Genomic DNA, 17,515 nt, shown 5'->3' with positions numbered 1-17,515 from the left:
CTTCCTATCTGTGGCTGTAGTGTTGTTCTCTTGTTTATGTAGAACTCCGCTTCTTAAATGCATCAGCACATAGATGGAAAAGTTACTAAAAAGACTTTGTGCCAGGATAGTCAGCTACAGGTGGGAGAAAGGATATAATTTTGCAACAGCATTTAGGTCTAGAACAGAGGCGTCAAACTCAAGGCCCGCAGGCTGGATTGGGTGCTTAGATCTGGCCCATGGGGCTGGCCTGGAAGCAGAAAAGGACAGGCCCATGGTGCCCCTGCCAGCGGAAACGGAGCTTGGGGAAGGCATGGGCCCCCTACCCAGGCTCTGTTCTTGCTGGCAGAGGGCTATCAAGACAAATTGAAAACGAAGTGAAAGGAGCAATGTTTCCACTTTTGCATTTGAGCATGCAAGAAGGGTACAGGAAAGGAGAAAGGAAAAGAGGAAAGTAAAAGAAAAAGAAAGAAAGATGAGAAGAGAAGAGAGCAAGGAAGGAAACATAAGGGAAGAGGGGAAGTAAGAAGAAAGGAGAAAGAAGAGGGAAGGAGAAAGAAGAAAAGGAAGGAAGGAAGGAAGGAAGGAAGGAAGGAAGGAAGGAAGGAAGGAAGGAGGGAGGGAGGGAGGGAGGGAGGGAGGGAGGGAAGGAAGATTATAAGGGAGGGTTTCAGGGAGGGAGAGTTTCAGGGAAGTCCTGTCTTAGCAGTTGGCCATCAGAGGTGCCCTTGACACAAGTCCCATGTCACGCCTCCGGTCACGCCCACACTGGTCATGCCCGTCCCTGGCCATGCCCACCCTGGTCACAGCCACCCCCAGCCACACACCCTATCCCTCTGTGGTCAAACCCAACCCTGATGCGGCTCTCAATGAAATCAAGTTTGACACCCCTGGTCTAGAATATGCAGACTAAGCCAGCAACCTGATAAACCCCCTGTGGTACTGTATACTCTTGCAGAGTTGAACTTATGCCCTACTCCATTGTTTCTCAACTGCAGCAACTTTAAGATGTATGGACGTCAAGTCCCAGAATTCTCTGGGGAGCCAGCATGAGGATATCCTAGGGAGGGGATGAAAGGTATCTCTCTGAGATTTGATGATACTCTGGAATCCATAGACCCTGCATTAATCAACCCATAATGTAGATTACGGTTGTCCACCTTTTTTTGCTTGCCTGGGCTGCAATGAATGAAGAGGAATTGTCTTGGACCATGTATAAAATATACAATATAGCTAATGTTTATAAATAACCCATAATGTAGGCTAATCAACCCATAATGTAGATTACGGTTGTCCACCTTTTTTGGCTTGCCTGGGCTGCACTGAATGAAGAGGAATTGTCTTGGGCCACATATAAAATATATAATATAGTTAATGTATATAAATAACCCATAATGTAGACTAATCAATCCATAATGTAGACTACGGTTCTCCACATTTTTTGGCTTGCCTGGGCTGCACTAAATGAAGAGGAATTGTCTTGGGCCACATATAAAATATATAATATAGTTAATGTACATAAATAATCAAAGATATAGAAAACTAAAGAGAGTTTATTATTTTGTAGGCCACATTACAAGCTGTCCAGGGCCACATGTGGCCTACTGGTTGCAAGTTGGGCACACCTTATGTAGACCGTTCCTAAATAAATAGACTCTCTTTTAAAGCAATTTCCTATATTCCCAAAATATAAATGAAGATTAAACTACCTTTAAAAATTTATGGGCGAGGGGCAAGCTGCTTTGCGAGCTTTTCGCTGTAACTGGACTCTGCCAAAATATTCAATAGGGATACCGTAAACTTATATCTCTGAGGAACAACTAAACACAATAAATTAAACACATGTATTTGCCTTCATTCGTACAATAAAGTGATGCAGAAACAGGAACATTGATGTCTGCAGTGGGATATTCAGGAACTCCCATGAACTTGCATAGTCTTCCGGTGCAGTCCTGATCAAAGCAACCCAGCTTGTTATTGTTGGTCATCATATATTACCTTTCTGCAACATCTCCAGATGTTCCCAAAGAATGTCGCCTACAAAGTCTGGTGCTAATTCAAGGAAGCAGTCCTTCCCTAGAGCACACAGGGCAGCTCCGTTCATGCAGAATTTCTGGAAGTCCACATCCTTCAGACTGAACTCATTCATGGCCCACATAATCCAGTCCCGTACATGAGTTTCTGTCCATTGGTGAGGATCTGCATGAAGAAACCACAGATAGAGTTACTGGGAGTGGCTTTTTGTGTGCAATTTACACAGTGGTGAAATTCAAATTTTTTTTACTACTGGTTCTGTGGGCATGGCTTGGTGGGCATGGGCTGGTGGGCATGGCAGGGGAAGGATACTGCAAAATCTCCATTCCCTCCTGACTCCTGGGGGAAGGATATTGCAAAATCTCCATTCCCACCCCAGTCCTGGGGGAAGGATACTGCAAAATCCTCATTTCCTCCTCACTCCTGAGGGAAGGATACTGCAAAATCCCCACTCCTCAGGGAAGGATATTGCAAAATCTCCATTCCCACCCCACTCCAGGGGAAGGATACTGCAAAATCCTCATTTCCTCCTCACTCCTGAGGGAAAGATATTGCAAAATCTCCATTCCCACCCCACTCTGGGACCAGCCAGAGGCGGTATTTGCCAATTCTCTGAAGTACTCAAAATTTCTGCTGCTGGTTCTTCAGAACCTGTCAGAACCTGCTGGATTTCACCCCTGGCTTTATAGCATTCTATTGGGGAAGGTTGCAAGACCTCTGCTAGCCTGAATTATTGGTCCTTGTATCTCTCTCAGTGGAAAATCATACTGTACTCTCTCCACTGTTGATAATCCAGTGAGATGTAGGCCTTTTCCAGTATGCTGGCAGAATTGGCAAAAAGACCTCCTTTGGTTTGGTAAGAGTTCTCCACTAGTTTTTGTCCAAGGTGGCAAAAAGTTGGATATTATTCAGAAGTTCTTTAGATGATTAGATATTGGAAACCATCGGCAGGACATAATTGCGATTTTGCTCAGTTTACAAGTAGACATCAACTTATGACTGGTTGCTTCGCATATAAGAACACATATAAACTGGGGAAACCAGGCTTAATAGCAGTGACTGTGAGAGGGATCTTAAAGTAGCCAAGATTGGAGACCCCTGGCCTAAAGGATGTCAAGTTATGACCATGATGTGGCAGACTCCATTATGGTTGTAAGTTGAGAACTGCCTATGTCAGCTTCTCAATATCAAACAGTACTCCCTTCTTAATAATATACCAACCACCTTTAAAAAAATATAGTAACATATAAGGAGAAAGGCTGTCAGCTGTTTCCACCATCGAGTTGAATGTCACTTAGTTAAGTATCAGATCAAAGAAACTATGAATCTCAAGTTTTTCTTCGAAGATGCTTTGCTTCTGATCCAAGAAACTCCTTCAGCTCTCTTGGTTGAGAAGTGAAATGTCTTCGAAGAAAAACAAGCAAGTCCAGTTGCCTCTTGAAAAAGCACCTTTGGGACAACCATGACCTGGATGACTGAGAAACTCCGTAGACATGTGAGTCTCAAGGTTGTGGAAGGCTATAGAGACAACATCTGAGGAGCTCTCTGCCCTGGGAACTGCAACCTATCCATATATGGTATGATAGAACTGCTACTCTTATGCCCCAAATGCTGTGCAATGTTCAAATTGCTTTCCATATACTAAATGAAAGCTGAATGACATAGGAGGGGCTCTAGAACACATTCCACAAACCCATTCAACTTGCACCTGTTTTGAAACCACACGCTCTTGTAGCACGTTGGCACCACTCAGCACTTGTGACCTACCTTTGGGTATTCCCAGTCGTTGCTGCTCTTTTGTGAAACCACTGAATGTGGCTTTTAATGCCTGAGACATCATTTCTTTGCTGCTTGGAGTTAACAAAGGCACATCTGCACATTCCATATCTAGAAGACAAAGATGAGAAACAGGGACATCAGTGGATACCAATGATATCAAGGGAACTGAAATCATAGGACCAATGTCAATAGAGGTCCACTATCTTCTTCCTGGCTAGAATACTACTCAATGGGCCAATCTAAGTTCACCAGCAAACAAGAAGATAATATTTTTTTTATTTGAATTTATATCCCGCCCTTCTCCGAAGACTCAGGGCGGCTTACATTGTGTAAGGCAATAGTCTCATCCATTTGTATATTATATACAAAGTCAACTTGTATTGCCCCCCCAACAATCTGTCTCCTCATTTTACCTACCTTATAAAGGATGGAAGGCTGAGTCAACCTTGGGCCTGATGGGACTCGAACCTGCAGTAATTGTAATTGCAGGCAGCTGTGTTAATAACAGACTGCATTAGCCTGTTGAGCCACAAGAGGCCCATATTCCATGAACAGCCAATAGAAGTGGACTGTATGAGACCATTTTTGAGTTGTTGCTCTTTGGATTTGATTTTGTAAAGATATATGGCCGTGATGGTGAACCTATGGTGTGCATGCCAGAGGAGGCACACAGTGCCCTCTCCGTGAGCATGCGAGCTGCCACTCCAGTTCAGCTCCACCACACATGCATGCGCGTCTCCCGCCGGCCAGCTGGTCTTCAGGTCTCTGCCGTGCATGCACAGGGGGAAGGGGGAAGGGGCGCATGCGGGTGGCCCGCTCATGCATGCTCGGGGGAGCAGAAAGCATGCGGAGGGCCCACGCACATGTGCATTGCATTGGGAGGGTTCGTGCGCGCATGCCTGCATTTTGGGCACTCGGTCTGTAAAAGGTTAGCCATCACTGATATATAGAATTGAACAGTAGGTATTAAGTCTCCCTCTGTCAAGCACCAAAACCAAGACAGACATGTTGAGATTCTTCTAAGCAGTTTTCTTTATGATTCCTTACCTATAGAAAGAAACCTTGCCAAACTAAAAACCGTTCACTTGCACGATCAAAAAATATAGCCTGGGAATTATGATAAGGCAAACTCCATTTATCACAAAAGGTTCACCCAACTAGTGTGCATGTCTACACATTTTTATGGCAATGAAATCCTCATTTAAAGTAAGGGGGTAGGATGGGGAATGAGAGTGTCATGTAGATGGGGGAGGGAAATCCCTATCAATGTTTATGATATTTTGTTTGATAGCCTACTAAGATACATAGTTTTGCTTGTTATCTTTCCACAGAATTCACAAGGGCCGCTTTTGGTGGGATATTTAGGAGCAAATGGGAAACTTATAAGCCAAGCTATTGGAGAACGAGCAACAGATTCCAAACACTGTTTAAAAATGTCATTGGGATATTTAGAGGATTTTATTAGCAAAGCTCTGGAGAAATAAACACACTGCTGAGCAAACTCTGCCATCCGTCTTCTGCTCAAGAGATAACACCAAGGGAAAGTGTCCTGAATACTCTCCCCCTGCTTTTAAGCAGCTTGTTGTGTTTTAATGATGGGCTTAGCATCCTTGGTGGGTTAAAAAAAAAAAAAAAAGAGGACCACCCAGCAACAGCTCAATCACCTTTGCAGCTTGCTCAGAGGGCAGCTGGGTGGTTCTCTGGCTATGGGAGAGTGATTCAGGCACAGCTTTGAGAGATGGGAGAAACCAGTCCTGACACTTGTTTTGCTGTTGGCCAACTTCAAATACAAAAAAAAGCACATGTGCGCAGCAGACCTTGAGAAACACACCAGGAGCAGGCCTGCAGGGCAATGTGCTTCCCATTCCCTTAAGCCCAGGCCCATTCAGTTACTCTTCGCAAAGCATCACACGGATAGCGGCACCGACACACAACATTCAAGCGGCATAGATGAACTTGGCTCGGTTACCATGAGATACACAAGCATAAATGCTTGTAATGCATTTATGGGTATAAATGCATGGTAACCCAGCCAAGGTCATGCATACTACCTAACCATAAGCCAAAGTTTACAAACCACCAATGGTTGGCTTTGCACACAATGGCCTGCTTCATACATTGTGCTAAGCCGCGAGATCTAATTTGTTCAATACTGCGAAATTTGCTTGCTGCACACAGTTACAGTGTAACTCCCTGACTGGCTGGAAGCTAAGTCATGGCTTAACTGGGGATTTGCGAATAAACCATAATTAACTGGGTTCCATAGATTTAAACCATCCAAACCGCATTTTGACTTAGCATAGTATTTGGACCAGGGATAAACACGTATGTTATTATACTACAAAAGACACTGAAAATCTATACTGTAAATTCTGTAAAAAAAAAAAAGGCTATATATTTTCCTAAAATAATTTTGTTAAATATTTTGCTAACATTTATAAACATTTTGTTTCAAGTTGTCATTGTTAAGAGTTTGTCTTTACTTCCAGGGTTTTAATTACGCTCTTCTCAAATGTTTTCCCCAAGCTTATTTCAACTCAAGTGCTAGGAAGCATTTTTTACATTTCCTTCGCCCAACCAGCATCTATTAAAAGAAATAAAGCTGTTCTTGCCAAATGTTTAATTTCTAAAATGAGATCTGCCTTTCTGAACATCAAGCAATCAATTAACATGAGAATTTGCAAACAAAGTAAGGGTAAGTGACGTTCAATCCTATGTTTAATTATTATTACTTCCAAGTAAACATGTCTTGGATTCAGTTGCATAATCTATTCTGCAAGTCAACATGTAACGGCATACAATGCCTTATAAACGTTAACTATGCTTCTCAGAAATAAACTTTATTTCAGTGGGATTGCAGCCTTAAAGAGGCAGGACTGATGGCTTGCTTTAAACTTGTGTGGATGGGTAGGTAGGTAGGTAGATAGATGGATGGATGATAGGTAGATAATGATATATGGTTAGATAGATAGATAGATAGATAGATAGATAGATAGATAGATAGATAGATAGATAGATAGATAGATAGATAGATAGATAGATAGATAGATAGATAGATAGATAGATAGATAGATAGATAGATAGATAGATAGATAGATAGATAGATAGATAGATAGATAGATAGATAGATAGATAGATAGATAGATAGATAGATGGATGGATGATAGGTAGATAATATGATATAGATAGACAGATAGATATTATGATAGATAGACAGACAGACAGACAGACAGACAGACAGACAGACAGACAAACAACTAGTCCATCTTTAATGTTTTTGTAAATAACTCAAGGTGATGAAAATATCCAACATACCTTTTCTCCTCTTATCTTCCCCACAACAATAATTCTATGAGGTTGATTGAGAGCAAGTGACTGGCCCCCAAATCATCCAACTGGCTTTCATGCCTAAGACAAGACTAGAACTCACCCTTTCCTGGTGATTGGCCCAAAGTCACACAGTTGGCATTCATGCCTAAAGCAGGACTAGAAGTCACATTCTCCTGATTTCTAGCCTGTTGCCTCCAAACACTAGACCAAATTGGCTTTCACTAGACTAAACAACTGGACTGGACTGGACTAGACAGACAGACAGACAAACTAAATGGAAGTAATGTTCATTTTAAATTGATACTTGTTTTGTTCAGGATGACAAGATCTTGCAGCATCCAGTCCTGATCCAAGTTAAGCAACACATGAATTGCTCTCTCTTTAGCATGATTCCAGCACCAGATCTCCCTAAACAGATACTACTCCAACCCAGATTGCTGTCCAAACAGTTCAAATTTCACTCATGATCAACAAAACAGAGCTAGCAGTATAATATGATATTTTGCAATAGGGAGAACCAGCACAAATAACCCCACAGATTTTGACTTGAAAGAAGACGACTAAGGATTGCTTAACTGACGAAACAGAACTAACTATTTCTAGGCCACATTTAACAGAATTACCAGAATTTAGTATACGTTTAGTCAAGTATGATACTATAATAAGAGTCATCAAATGACACCTTAAATAATTAACATAATAACCAAATCTCATTACATGAAATCATGATTCATTTTAATCGTGTTTCGGATACAATAAAAATGGTTGGATTCACACAATGCGTAATAAACTAGGTCATAAATGTATATACCAATTAGTGTCCTAAGATTATAGTTTATTCACCTATGTTAGTAAGTAAATCAGATTGTGCTTTTAAAGCCATGATGATTAGAATCACACAATAAATATAAGGTATGAGCATCTCGAATATATCTGTTACAAACTTATGACCTATGTTTTGAAGACCATATTAAAACAGAAAAAGCTCTCAAAGTTTTCTTTTCTCAAACAAAACATTGCTTTTCCTTTTTTTTAAACCAACTTAATATCCTTGTATGTAAGAATTCCATTGTGAAATAGAATAGAATAGAATAGAATAGAATAGAATAGAATAGAATAGAATAGAATAGAATAGAATAGAACAGAGCAGAGCAGAGCAGAGCAGAGCAGAATAGAATAGAATAGAATTTTTATTGGCTAAGTGTGATTGGACACACAAGGAATTAATCGGTGCACATACTCTCAGTGTACATATAAGAAAAGATACCTTCATCAAGGTACAACATTGATGTTGTATACATAAAACATTGATGTTGTACAACATAAAAAAAGAATTTTTATGTACCTAGAATAGGTACCTAGAATATATAGCAGTAATAAAATAGCCCTGTTATGTTTGCATATGCAAACAAATTATAAGCAAATTTAAAAGTCCAACAGCAACATTGTCAATTTTAAAATGAGACAGGGACCCTGCTATTCTCTCTGTTGTGGTTTCGCAAGTTCAAAACTCTCTCAACGATAATTTCCAATATTGTTTATTCCTCATATCTGTTCCATTTTGACTATGATTGCTAAGTTGCTGTTCAGTTGTGGAGAATCATATTTGCATCCCCACTACTTTACAACAGTATTAGAACCCTAAGGCAATTTAAGCAACATTTAAAGCTCATGGACAGTAATAAGTGGAGACACTCCTCTCCATCTTGTCCTATATAAAATGAAAATCCCAATTCTAGTTGTACCTCGTGAAAAATCCATTGTGCCCTTTTGTTTCTCTGGAGTACCTTACACAGTAGCAAGTCCAAAATTGATGTCCAGTTGAGGCTGGTCACAACAGGAGTTGACTGACCTGGGCACCTCTTCTACTTCCCTTCCTGTCTGAAGATCTGATGGATAACCACTAAGGTCAGGGGTCAAGCTTACTATTGACTTCAAGAGAAGCAAAATGTCATTCCTGCCAACACTTCACTCCCTGTAGCCATATCTACTAACTCTTAAGCCATCACAGAAGGAGACCTGATACAACATAGCATGGACAACTGAAGCAAAGAACTCTATGGCTAGATTCAGATATCAAGTTAAGCCATAAAATGGTTTCCTTGGTTTGGGTTTTCCATGTTCCAGCGACTGTGGTTCATAACTTCCTGAATTATTAATAATATATGGATGGTTGAAATCCCCACATTTGAAAATAGCTAAGGTTGGGAAACACTGTCCTAGAGAGAAGTTAAGTTAGCCTAGATCAGCTGCATATGAGACTAGCTAACAACTGCAAACGATGCTTGGGTCTCTAAGAGCAGACCTTCCATTTGATCCTGAAGACTGGCATGCTGCCAGCAGAATTCTAGGATTATGGATTAACAGAGTTGGAAGGGACCTTGTAGGTCATCTAGTCCAAACCCCCACCCCCCCATGCAGGAGACTTTACCCCATTTCTGACAGATGGCAGTCCAGTCTCTTCTTGAAAGCTTCCAATGATGAAGCTTCAACTAGAAGTTGAAATCCACAAGTCTTAGAATAGCCAAGGTTGAATACTCCTGACCTTGAGGGTCCCTCAGCTTCTATATCCCTCAATGAGGGACATGAGCTGATTCAAAACTAGATCTGCACTACTATTAATCTTCTCATAGTTCCCATCACCAATTTCTTTCCACTTATGACTATATGACTGCAACTTTGTTGATGGTAATCCTTATGATTTATATTGATATTGATTGTTCCTGATTGCTTATTTGTACCCTATGATTATCACTGAGTGTTGTATCATTGAGTGTTGGATTGTACCCTATGACCATCATTTGTGTTGTAAGTGTTATACCTTGATGAAGGTATCTTTTCTTTTGTGTACACTGAGAGCATATGCACCAAGACAAATTCCTTGTGTGTCCAATCACACTTGGCCAATAAATTCTATTCTATTCTAATTCTAATTCTAAAATTAGAGAGAAAGAGAGAGAGAGAGAGAGAGAGAGAGAGAGAGAGAAAGAAACAGAGAGAGAGAAAGAGAAAGGAAGAAAAAAAGAGAGAGAGATCTTCTGTGAAGATTTACCACAGTGAAAGCCTCCAAGCAGAAGCATATTGCCTCACTTCGGAAAAATATTGTCCAGGTGAAAAATATTATCCGTTAAGATCTGTGGTTAGGGGTGAAGATGGTAAAGGAGGGAGAGGAAACCTTTGAGCAAATGAACCTAGCTGAGCCCCTCATCCCATTTATTTAGGCAGGATTCGCTGAAATTTGTCTGCACTTTTGAACTGTTTTCACAAAGGCCTGACTCTCACTCCCACGCAGGAAACAAGAGCCAATATGGGCCTGTTTCAATTAAGGCTCTCTCAGCATTCACACAGTTAGAAGAGGGAGGTGGGAGCAAGGGAGGTGGAGGAGCATCCAGATGTTCATTTTAAAAAAAAGAAAGAAATGGGTGCATGTATACACACATCCCACAGAACTGTCAAGGATTGCCTTTGTGCCATTTGATTGTCCCCGGTTGAAGCTTGCTACCTTTCCCAACTGCATCCACTTCTGTGCGCCTTGAGTGGCCATTTAAATACATACAACAGGTGACTTTTTCTGTAACCATGTACAGCATTCATAGACTCATCATCATATAGTTGGAAGGGATCCTGGAGGTCTTATAATCCAACCCCCTAACCAAGACAGAAGTTGTTATTCCTTTCCAGACAAATAGTTGTCCAATCTTTTATTGGAAACCTCTTGTGATGGACCATGTATCCAGACAACATTGCAATCTGTTTTAGTCGCAAACAGAGTTAATTATGCCCAGCTAGGCCCATATAACTCATTTACTCGGCTTTGGGTTACTCCAGTACATCGCCCGCATTGTTTCAACCAAGTGTTATTTTCTATATGAACCTGTATTTCACTGTCTTCGTTCAGCGTTCAAAACAATCCTGTGGTTAAGCTGAAAAGGAGAACGGGTAACTAAAGCTATTCATAAGTAGCTTCATTGTGGCACATTGGGTTGCCTAAACTATTGCTTCTTTCAGCAAGGTGTGATAAATAATCCACAAGTGTCTGGGTTTCCACAGCACACCATCCTGGTGTACAAGCCACACTGGCTGGTTCTCCACAAAATGCTAAGGCAGAACCAAGTACTTTATGGATTAATGTAAGATCTAATAACTGACAGTTGTACTACAATTTCACATGTGTAAATTCCCATGAACGTCCTTGCTCATTTGGTGTTCCTATTGCATACATGGTGTTCTTCTAAAAATATGAGTATGACATGCATTTAGAAACCCATCATAAAACAGAATAGAGTAGAGTAGAGTAGAGTAGAGTAGAATAGAATAGAATAGAATAGAATAGAATAGAATAGAATAGAATAGAATAGAATAGAATAGAATAGAATTCTTTTATTGGCCAAGTGTGATTAGACACACAAGGAATTTGTCTTGGTGCATACGCTCTCAGTGAACATAAAAAGAAAAAATACATTCATCAAGAATCATAAGGTGCAACACTTAATGATAGTCATAGGGAAACAGTCAATATAAATCTTAAGGATACCAGCAACAAGGTTACAGAAGGAGCTCCGCGTAGCTCCCATATAACACCGCTCCTGCGCAGACTGCACTGGCTACCTGTGGCCTTTCGAGTGCACTTTAAGGTGTTGGTTACTACCTTTAAAGCGCTCCATGGCTTAGGGCCTGGGTACTTACGGGACCGCCTGCTGTTACCACATGCCTCCCACTGACCCGTACGCTCTCACAGAGAGGGACTTCTCAGGGTGCCGTCCGCCAAGCAATGTCGGCTGGCGGCCCCCAGGGGAAGGTCCTTCTCTGTGGGGGCTCCCACCCTCTGGAACGAACTTCCCCCGGGTTTACGCCAAATACCTGACCTTCGAACATTCCGTATGAACTGAAGACACATCTTTTTATTCGCTGGGCTGGCTTAAATTGATTTTAACAAATTTTAAATTCTTAGAAATTAATTTTAAATGGGTTTTTTTAGCTTATTATATATTTTACTTCTCAGGCCAATTTTAAAATAAGTTTTTTAACTGCATTTTAAATTTGTATATTGTACCGTCTGTTTTATTCTTGCCTGTACACCGCCCTGAGTCCTTCGGGAGAAGGGCGGTATAGAAATCAAATAAATAAATAAATAAATAAATACAGTCATAAGTGGGAGGACATGGGTGATGGGACCGATGAGAAGATTAATAGTAATGCAGACTTAGTAAGTAGTTTGATAGTGTTGGGGAAATTATTTGTTTAGCAGAGTGATGGAATTCGGGGAAAAATTGTTCTTGTGTCTAGTTGTTCTGGTGTGCAGTGCTCTATAGGGTCGTTTTGAGGGTAGGAGCTGCTATTCTAATAGCAAATCCTTCATAAAAGTCATCGCATTACATTCTTGATTAAATTATCTTTCCATTGATATATAATTTTATGGTACTACTCCAAAAAAATGGTGTTATTAGCTAATTTTAGAAAATACCACTTTTCCCAAAAGGTTTCCACAATTTTGGCCACTACTGTACATAGGATTTTTAAAAAATAAATAAAAATAAAATAAATAATAGCATTATCTCTGAAGATTGGCTCAATAATGTTCAAGTAAACATCTTTAGGAGCACCAGATTAATCTATTAAGGTATAAAGCAGTTTGTATACAAAAATACATCTTTGTTTTCTTCTAACAGAAAGGTGTCCTAACATTTTTGCAGTTGGCAAATGGATTCAGTTTTCCCTTCCATCAGTGGTTCTCAACCTTTATAGTGCTGCGACCCCTTTAATACAATTCCCCATGATGTGGCAACCCCAACCATAAAATTATTTTCGTTTTGAATTTATCGCGCCTGAAGCCGTATTGGCTAGCGATCTGAACTGCTTGTGATTGCCTTGAGGACGGAGGCATTAAAGCAGAGACTCCTCCCCTATTAAGTTTATCGCGCCTGAAACCAGATTAGGCTAGCGATTGGGAGTGATTGCAGCTGGCTTGAGAGGGAGACATCAGAGCAAAGATTTCTCTCTTTTTTAATTCATCGTGCCTGAAGCCAAATTCGGCTAGCGATTTGAAGAGCCTGCAGCTGGCTTGTGGAGTCAACCATTGGAGTGCGATTCTTCGACTCACAAGTATACTTCCCATACTTCCGATGGTCTTAGGCGACCCCTGGTAAACCGTCATTCAACCCCCAACGGGGTCGCGACCCACAGGTTGAGAACCGCTGCTTTAGACAATCTGTGATTTGGTACAATATGTGAAAGGCAACATAGCCTGCTTCACTTGTGAAGCCTATACCACACTGGCTGGCTTTATATCTCCAAAGTTAAAACTTGGGGGGGAAAAATCACAAGATGGTTTATTTGTCAGTGTAAACCAGGCTTTTTGCTTGTTTCAGTAAGCCAGGGTTAAACCCTGTGCAGTAACCTCACGTGCAAACCATAACTGTGAGAAGGAGGATCAATGCTAAATGTCTGTGACTTCTTACCACTAACACAGCCAATGGCATTTGCCAAATTTACCTAAAGCTTTCACTACACTTTCAAACTTCTTTTAAGGGTGGACAGATTTTCTGGAAATTCCTGGTACTTACGTATCAAATAATTCTTGGTATAAACTTCAAACTTTCACCGTCTCCCTTCTACACCTCCACCTGACTTCCCATAAGATGACTTCCTCTAATCTTCTCTCTAAACTTTGCCAAATAGCTATAATCCTTCCGCAAAGAATAAACTGAAAAGAAAGAAGGAATGATCAGCTAAACTTGTTAACAGATTCCAAGGGCAGAAGGATACATTTATTGAAGGATAAATGTAAGTAGGACTCAAGAAAGAAATAGGACACATTAGATGCCCAACGGTCCTTTTAGAAGGGAAGGCTTTCGAACTGTAGGGGGAATATTGTCTCTTGGGAAAACCCCAGAAGTGGTTGCATGATTCCTTTAATTTTTATTTTTATTTTAAAAAAGGCTAAATTGTTTCACTAGGGAACAATTGGAGTAACCAGTGCAGGAATGGTTAGACTAACAGGAAGGTCAGTAGCAGCTTGGGAACTGCAGCTCTCCAACTTGTACTGTGGTAGCCAGAAACCACCCAAAGGGTTTATCTCTGCCAAAACACCAGCTCATCTGGCATCTGAAACCACTTGGTGGTTACAGAAAAATGGAAGAGGCCAAGCTTCACATGTCCAGGAGATACAAAGAAAGAAAGACCGGGTTCTTAATGAGTTACCAAGAAGCAAGTAAATTCAAAATTAACATTATCCGCGGCATACAAGGAAAACCAGTTGAAGATGTTCTACAGATGGCACCTTCCACCTACAAGACTTGCAAAGATCTTCCCAAATAATAATTCAACACGTTGGAAATGCAAAAAAACTCAGGAAATATATTACCATCTATGGTGGACATGTCCGGGGGCAAAAAAAAATAATTCTGGGCAAATATTAAAAAATGGCTAGGAAAAATAACAGAACAACCAGTTGAAAGTAAACCGGAAATGTTTTTATGAGGAATCTTTACGAGAACATACACCAAAGAAATAAAATATCTGATTTTGCACATTATAACAGCTGCACGAATAACATATGCACAAAATTGGAAACAGAAAAAGATACCAACAGAAGAAGAAGTGAAAGTTTTAGAGTGTGCCGAAATGGACAAGTTAACAAAAGAAATTAAGGAGAAAGAAGAAACAGATTATTATATAATCTGGAATAAATGGTATGAATGGCTTGAGTCTAGAAATAAAGGGAAAAAAAATAAAGGGGAGAAATTAGAACGTACAGAATGTATTAGAAATGTATAATATGTAAATAATAAATATAAAAGAATCTAGAAAAGTAAAGCTATTGGTATTAGATAATTTAATGTAAATAAAGAAAAGGAGATAAGAAAGAAAATAAAATAACAAATATGACTTGGGGGGAAAAAGGTATAAAAGCGAAAGAAGACCACTAAGAAATGCTGTTTAGAAATAGGAAATATTTATACGTTATATGTTGTGTGTTTGTCAGATTGTGTATCACATTAAAACAATAAAAAAATAAAAAAAAGAAGAAGCCAGCAGGACAAAAATTGATATTAACATATTGGAGATTTGTTCCTAATTCTTAAATTAGAATACTGCCAGAATACTGTCATATTCCCAAAACTGAAACATACCCTTGCATATTCTTATTAAGATAAGATAACCTTGATTGTCATTTTTTTTCCTGTGGGACTCTGGGAACACATTAAAAATGAAATTATAGTGCCTGCTCTCCAAACTGTAGACATACAGAACACACATATAGATATGCTATAAACATACATATGCATATACCTCAGGGGTGGGTTCTATTTACCTTTACTAATGGTTCGGAGCGGGATCATGCACGCTTCCTGATGATGTCGGGGTCAGTGGGCAGAGCCTCCCCTGGTTTTACTACCGGTTCGCAAGAACCAGTCTGAACTGGGGCAACCCACCATTCATATACCTACATTAACAATACCTAAAGGTAAAAGTAAAGGTTCCCCTCGCACATACGTGCTAGTCGTTCCCAACTCTAGGGGGCGGTGCTCATCTCCGTTTCAAAGCCGACGAGCCAGTGCTGTCCGAAGACGTCTCCGTGGTCATGTGGCCGGCATGACTCAACGCCAAAGGCGCACGAAACGCTGTTACCTTCCCACCAAAGGTGGTCCCTATTTTTTCTATTTGCATTTTTACGTGCTTTCGAAACTGCTAAGTTGGCAGAAGCTGGGACAAGTAACGGGAGCTCACCTCGTTACATGGCAGCACTAGGGATTCGAACCGCTGAGCTGCCGACCTTTCGATCAACAAGCTCAACATCCTAGCCCCTGAGCCACCACGTCCTACATATAGCTTATAGATAATGCTATAAATATACATATGTATATACCTACAGTGATGGGTTTCAACATTTCTTACTACTGGTTCTGTGGGTGTGGCTTGGTGGGTGTGGCATGGCTTGGCATGGCAGGGGAAGGATACTATAAAATCCCTATTCCCTCCCCAATCCAGGGGAAGGTTACTGCAAAATCCTCATTTCCTCCCGATCAGCTGGGACTCGGGAGGCAGAGAATAGATGGGGGTGGGGCCAATCAGAATTTTTACTACCGCTTCTCCAAACTACTCAAAATTTCCGCTACCATTTCTCCAGAACTGTTCAGAACCTGCCGAAACCTACCTCTGTATACCTACATTATTAACAGTTGAATGGAAGGATTTGACAAGGAAAACAGAGGTATTGGGTAAATATATTGTGCAAACAAATTTGCACAATACATTTACCCAGAAAATAAGAAAGATAAGATGCCTTATCTTCTCTTTCCAATTCATATTTCAGTTCAATGAGACACTTTAGGTATGATACTAAGCCATGGGCAAAATTACTAACAAACTAGGTGAGGATACTGATACAGTTTGATCCAGTCAAGTGTCTTACACTGATCAGAATTTCTCTCCCATACTAATAGAGATGATTCACATGTAGCAAGATATAATGCCATTTGTTTGATTTTAGATTCATAACAAAGTACCAGCCCTGAGCATCATTTTTATTTATAGCTCCAGGTACCACATAACTCCTTGGATATTCTTACAAGTTAAAAATCCACCAGCTATATAAAGGATTAACTGAAAGGGAGGAGAGGATAGTTAAGGTTAGAGAGAAAGACAAGGAACTACCTCACCCAGTTTGTGGTTAATGAGTGTGACCAGTCACACATTCCGCAACAACCTTCCAGGGAATAGGAAAGCTTTTCCCCTTGCATTCATTTTATGAGAAGTGCCTACAACCTGCTCTCAAAATTCCTGATGTTCTCAGTGTCCAAGTCCTTTATTGACTAACAATAGAAAGGACAGAAGTCTACATTGGACCTTGTTGTTGTTGTTAGTTGCGAAGTCATGTCTGATCCATCGTGACCCCATGGACAATGTTCCTCCAGGCCTTCCTGTCCTCTACCATCCTCTGGAGTCTATTTAAGCTCATGTCTACTCCTTCGGTGACTCCATCCAGTCACCTCATTCTCTGTCGTCCCGTTCTTCTTTTGCCCTCCATCTTTCCCAGCATTAGGCTCTTCTCCAGTAAGTCCTTCCTTTTCATTAAGTGGCCAAAGTATTTGAGTTTCATTTTCAGGATCTGGCCTTCTAAAGAGGAGTCAGGGTTGATCTCCTCTAGGACTGACCGGTTTGATCGCCTTGCAGTCCAAGGGACTCGCAGGAGTCTTCTCCAGCACCAGAGTTCAAAGGCCTCAATTCTTTGACGCTCAGCCTTCCTTATGGTCCAACTTTCACAGCCATACATTGCAACTGGGAAAACCATAGCCTTAACTGTATGCACTTTTGTTGGCAGAGTGATGTCCCTGCTTTTTAGTATGCTGTCTAACTTTGCCACAACTTTCCTCCCCAAGAGCAAGTGTCT

General features: G+C 40.6%; 1 protein-coding gene across 3 annotated transcripts in view; it reads right to left on the bottom strand.

Annotated features, from left to right (window-relative positions):
* ETS1 (ETS proto-oncogene 1, transcription factor) overlaps positions 1–17,515 on the bottom strand; it is a 170,828-nt gene that overhangs the window by 42,799 nt on the left and 110,514 nt on the right. For all 3 annotated transcript variants that reach the window (XM_058194986.1, XM_058194988.1, XM_058194987.1), the window contains 2 exons: positions 3,781–3,900; positions 1,978–2,178 (listed from right to left, as the gene is read on the bottom strand). In XM_058194986.1, the coding sequence (XP_058050969.1) occupies positions 1,978–2,178; positions 3,781–3,900 (321 nt within the window). The remainder of the gene's footprint in view (positions 1–1,977; positions 2,179–3,780; positions 3,901–17,515) is intronic.

This window comes from Ahaetulla prasina, chromosome 9 (genome assembly GCF_028640845.1).
Source record: "Ahaetulla prasina isolate Xishuangbanna chromosome 9, ASM2864084v1, whole genome shotgun sequence".
Classification (NCBI taxonomy): Eukaryota; Metazoa; Chordata; class Lepidosauria; order Squamata; family Colubridae; genus Ahaetulla; species Ahaetulla prasina.
The sequence above is the reverse complement of the archived record's forward strand: the minus strand, read 5'-3'. Positions and strand labels throughout refer to the sequence as shown.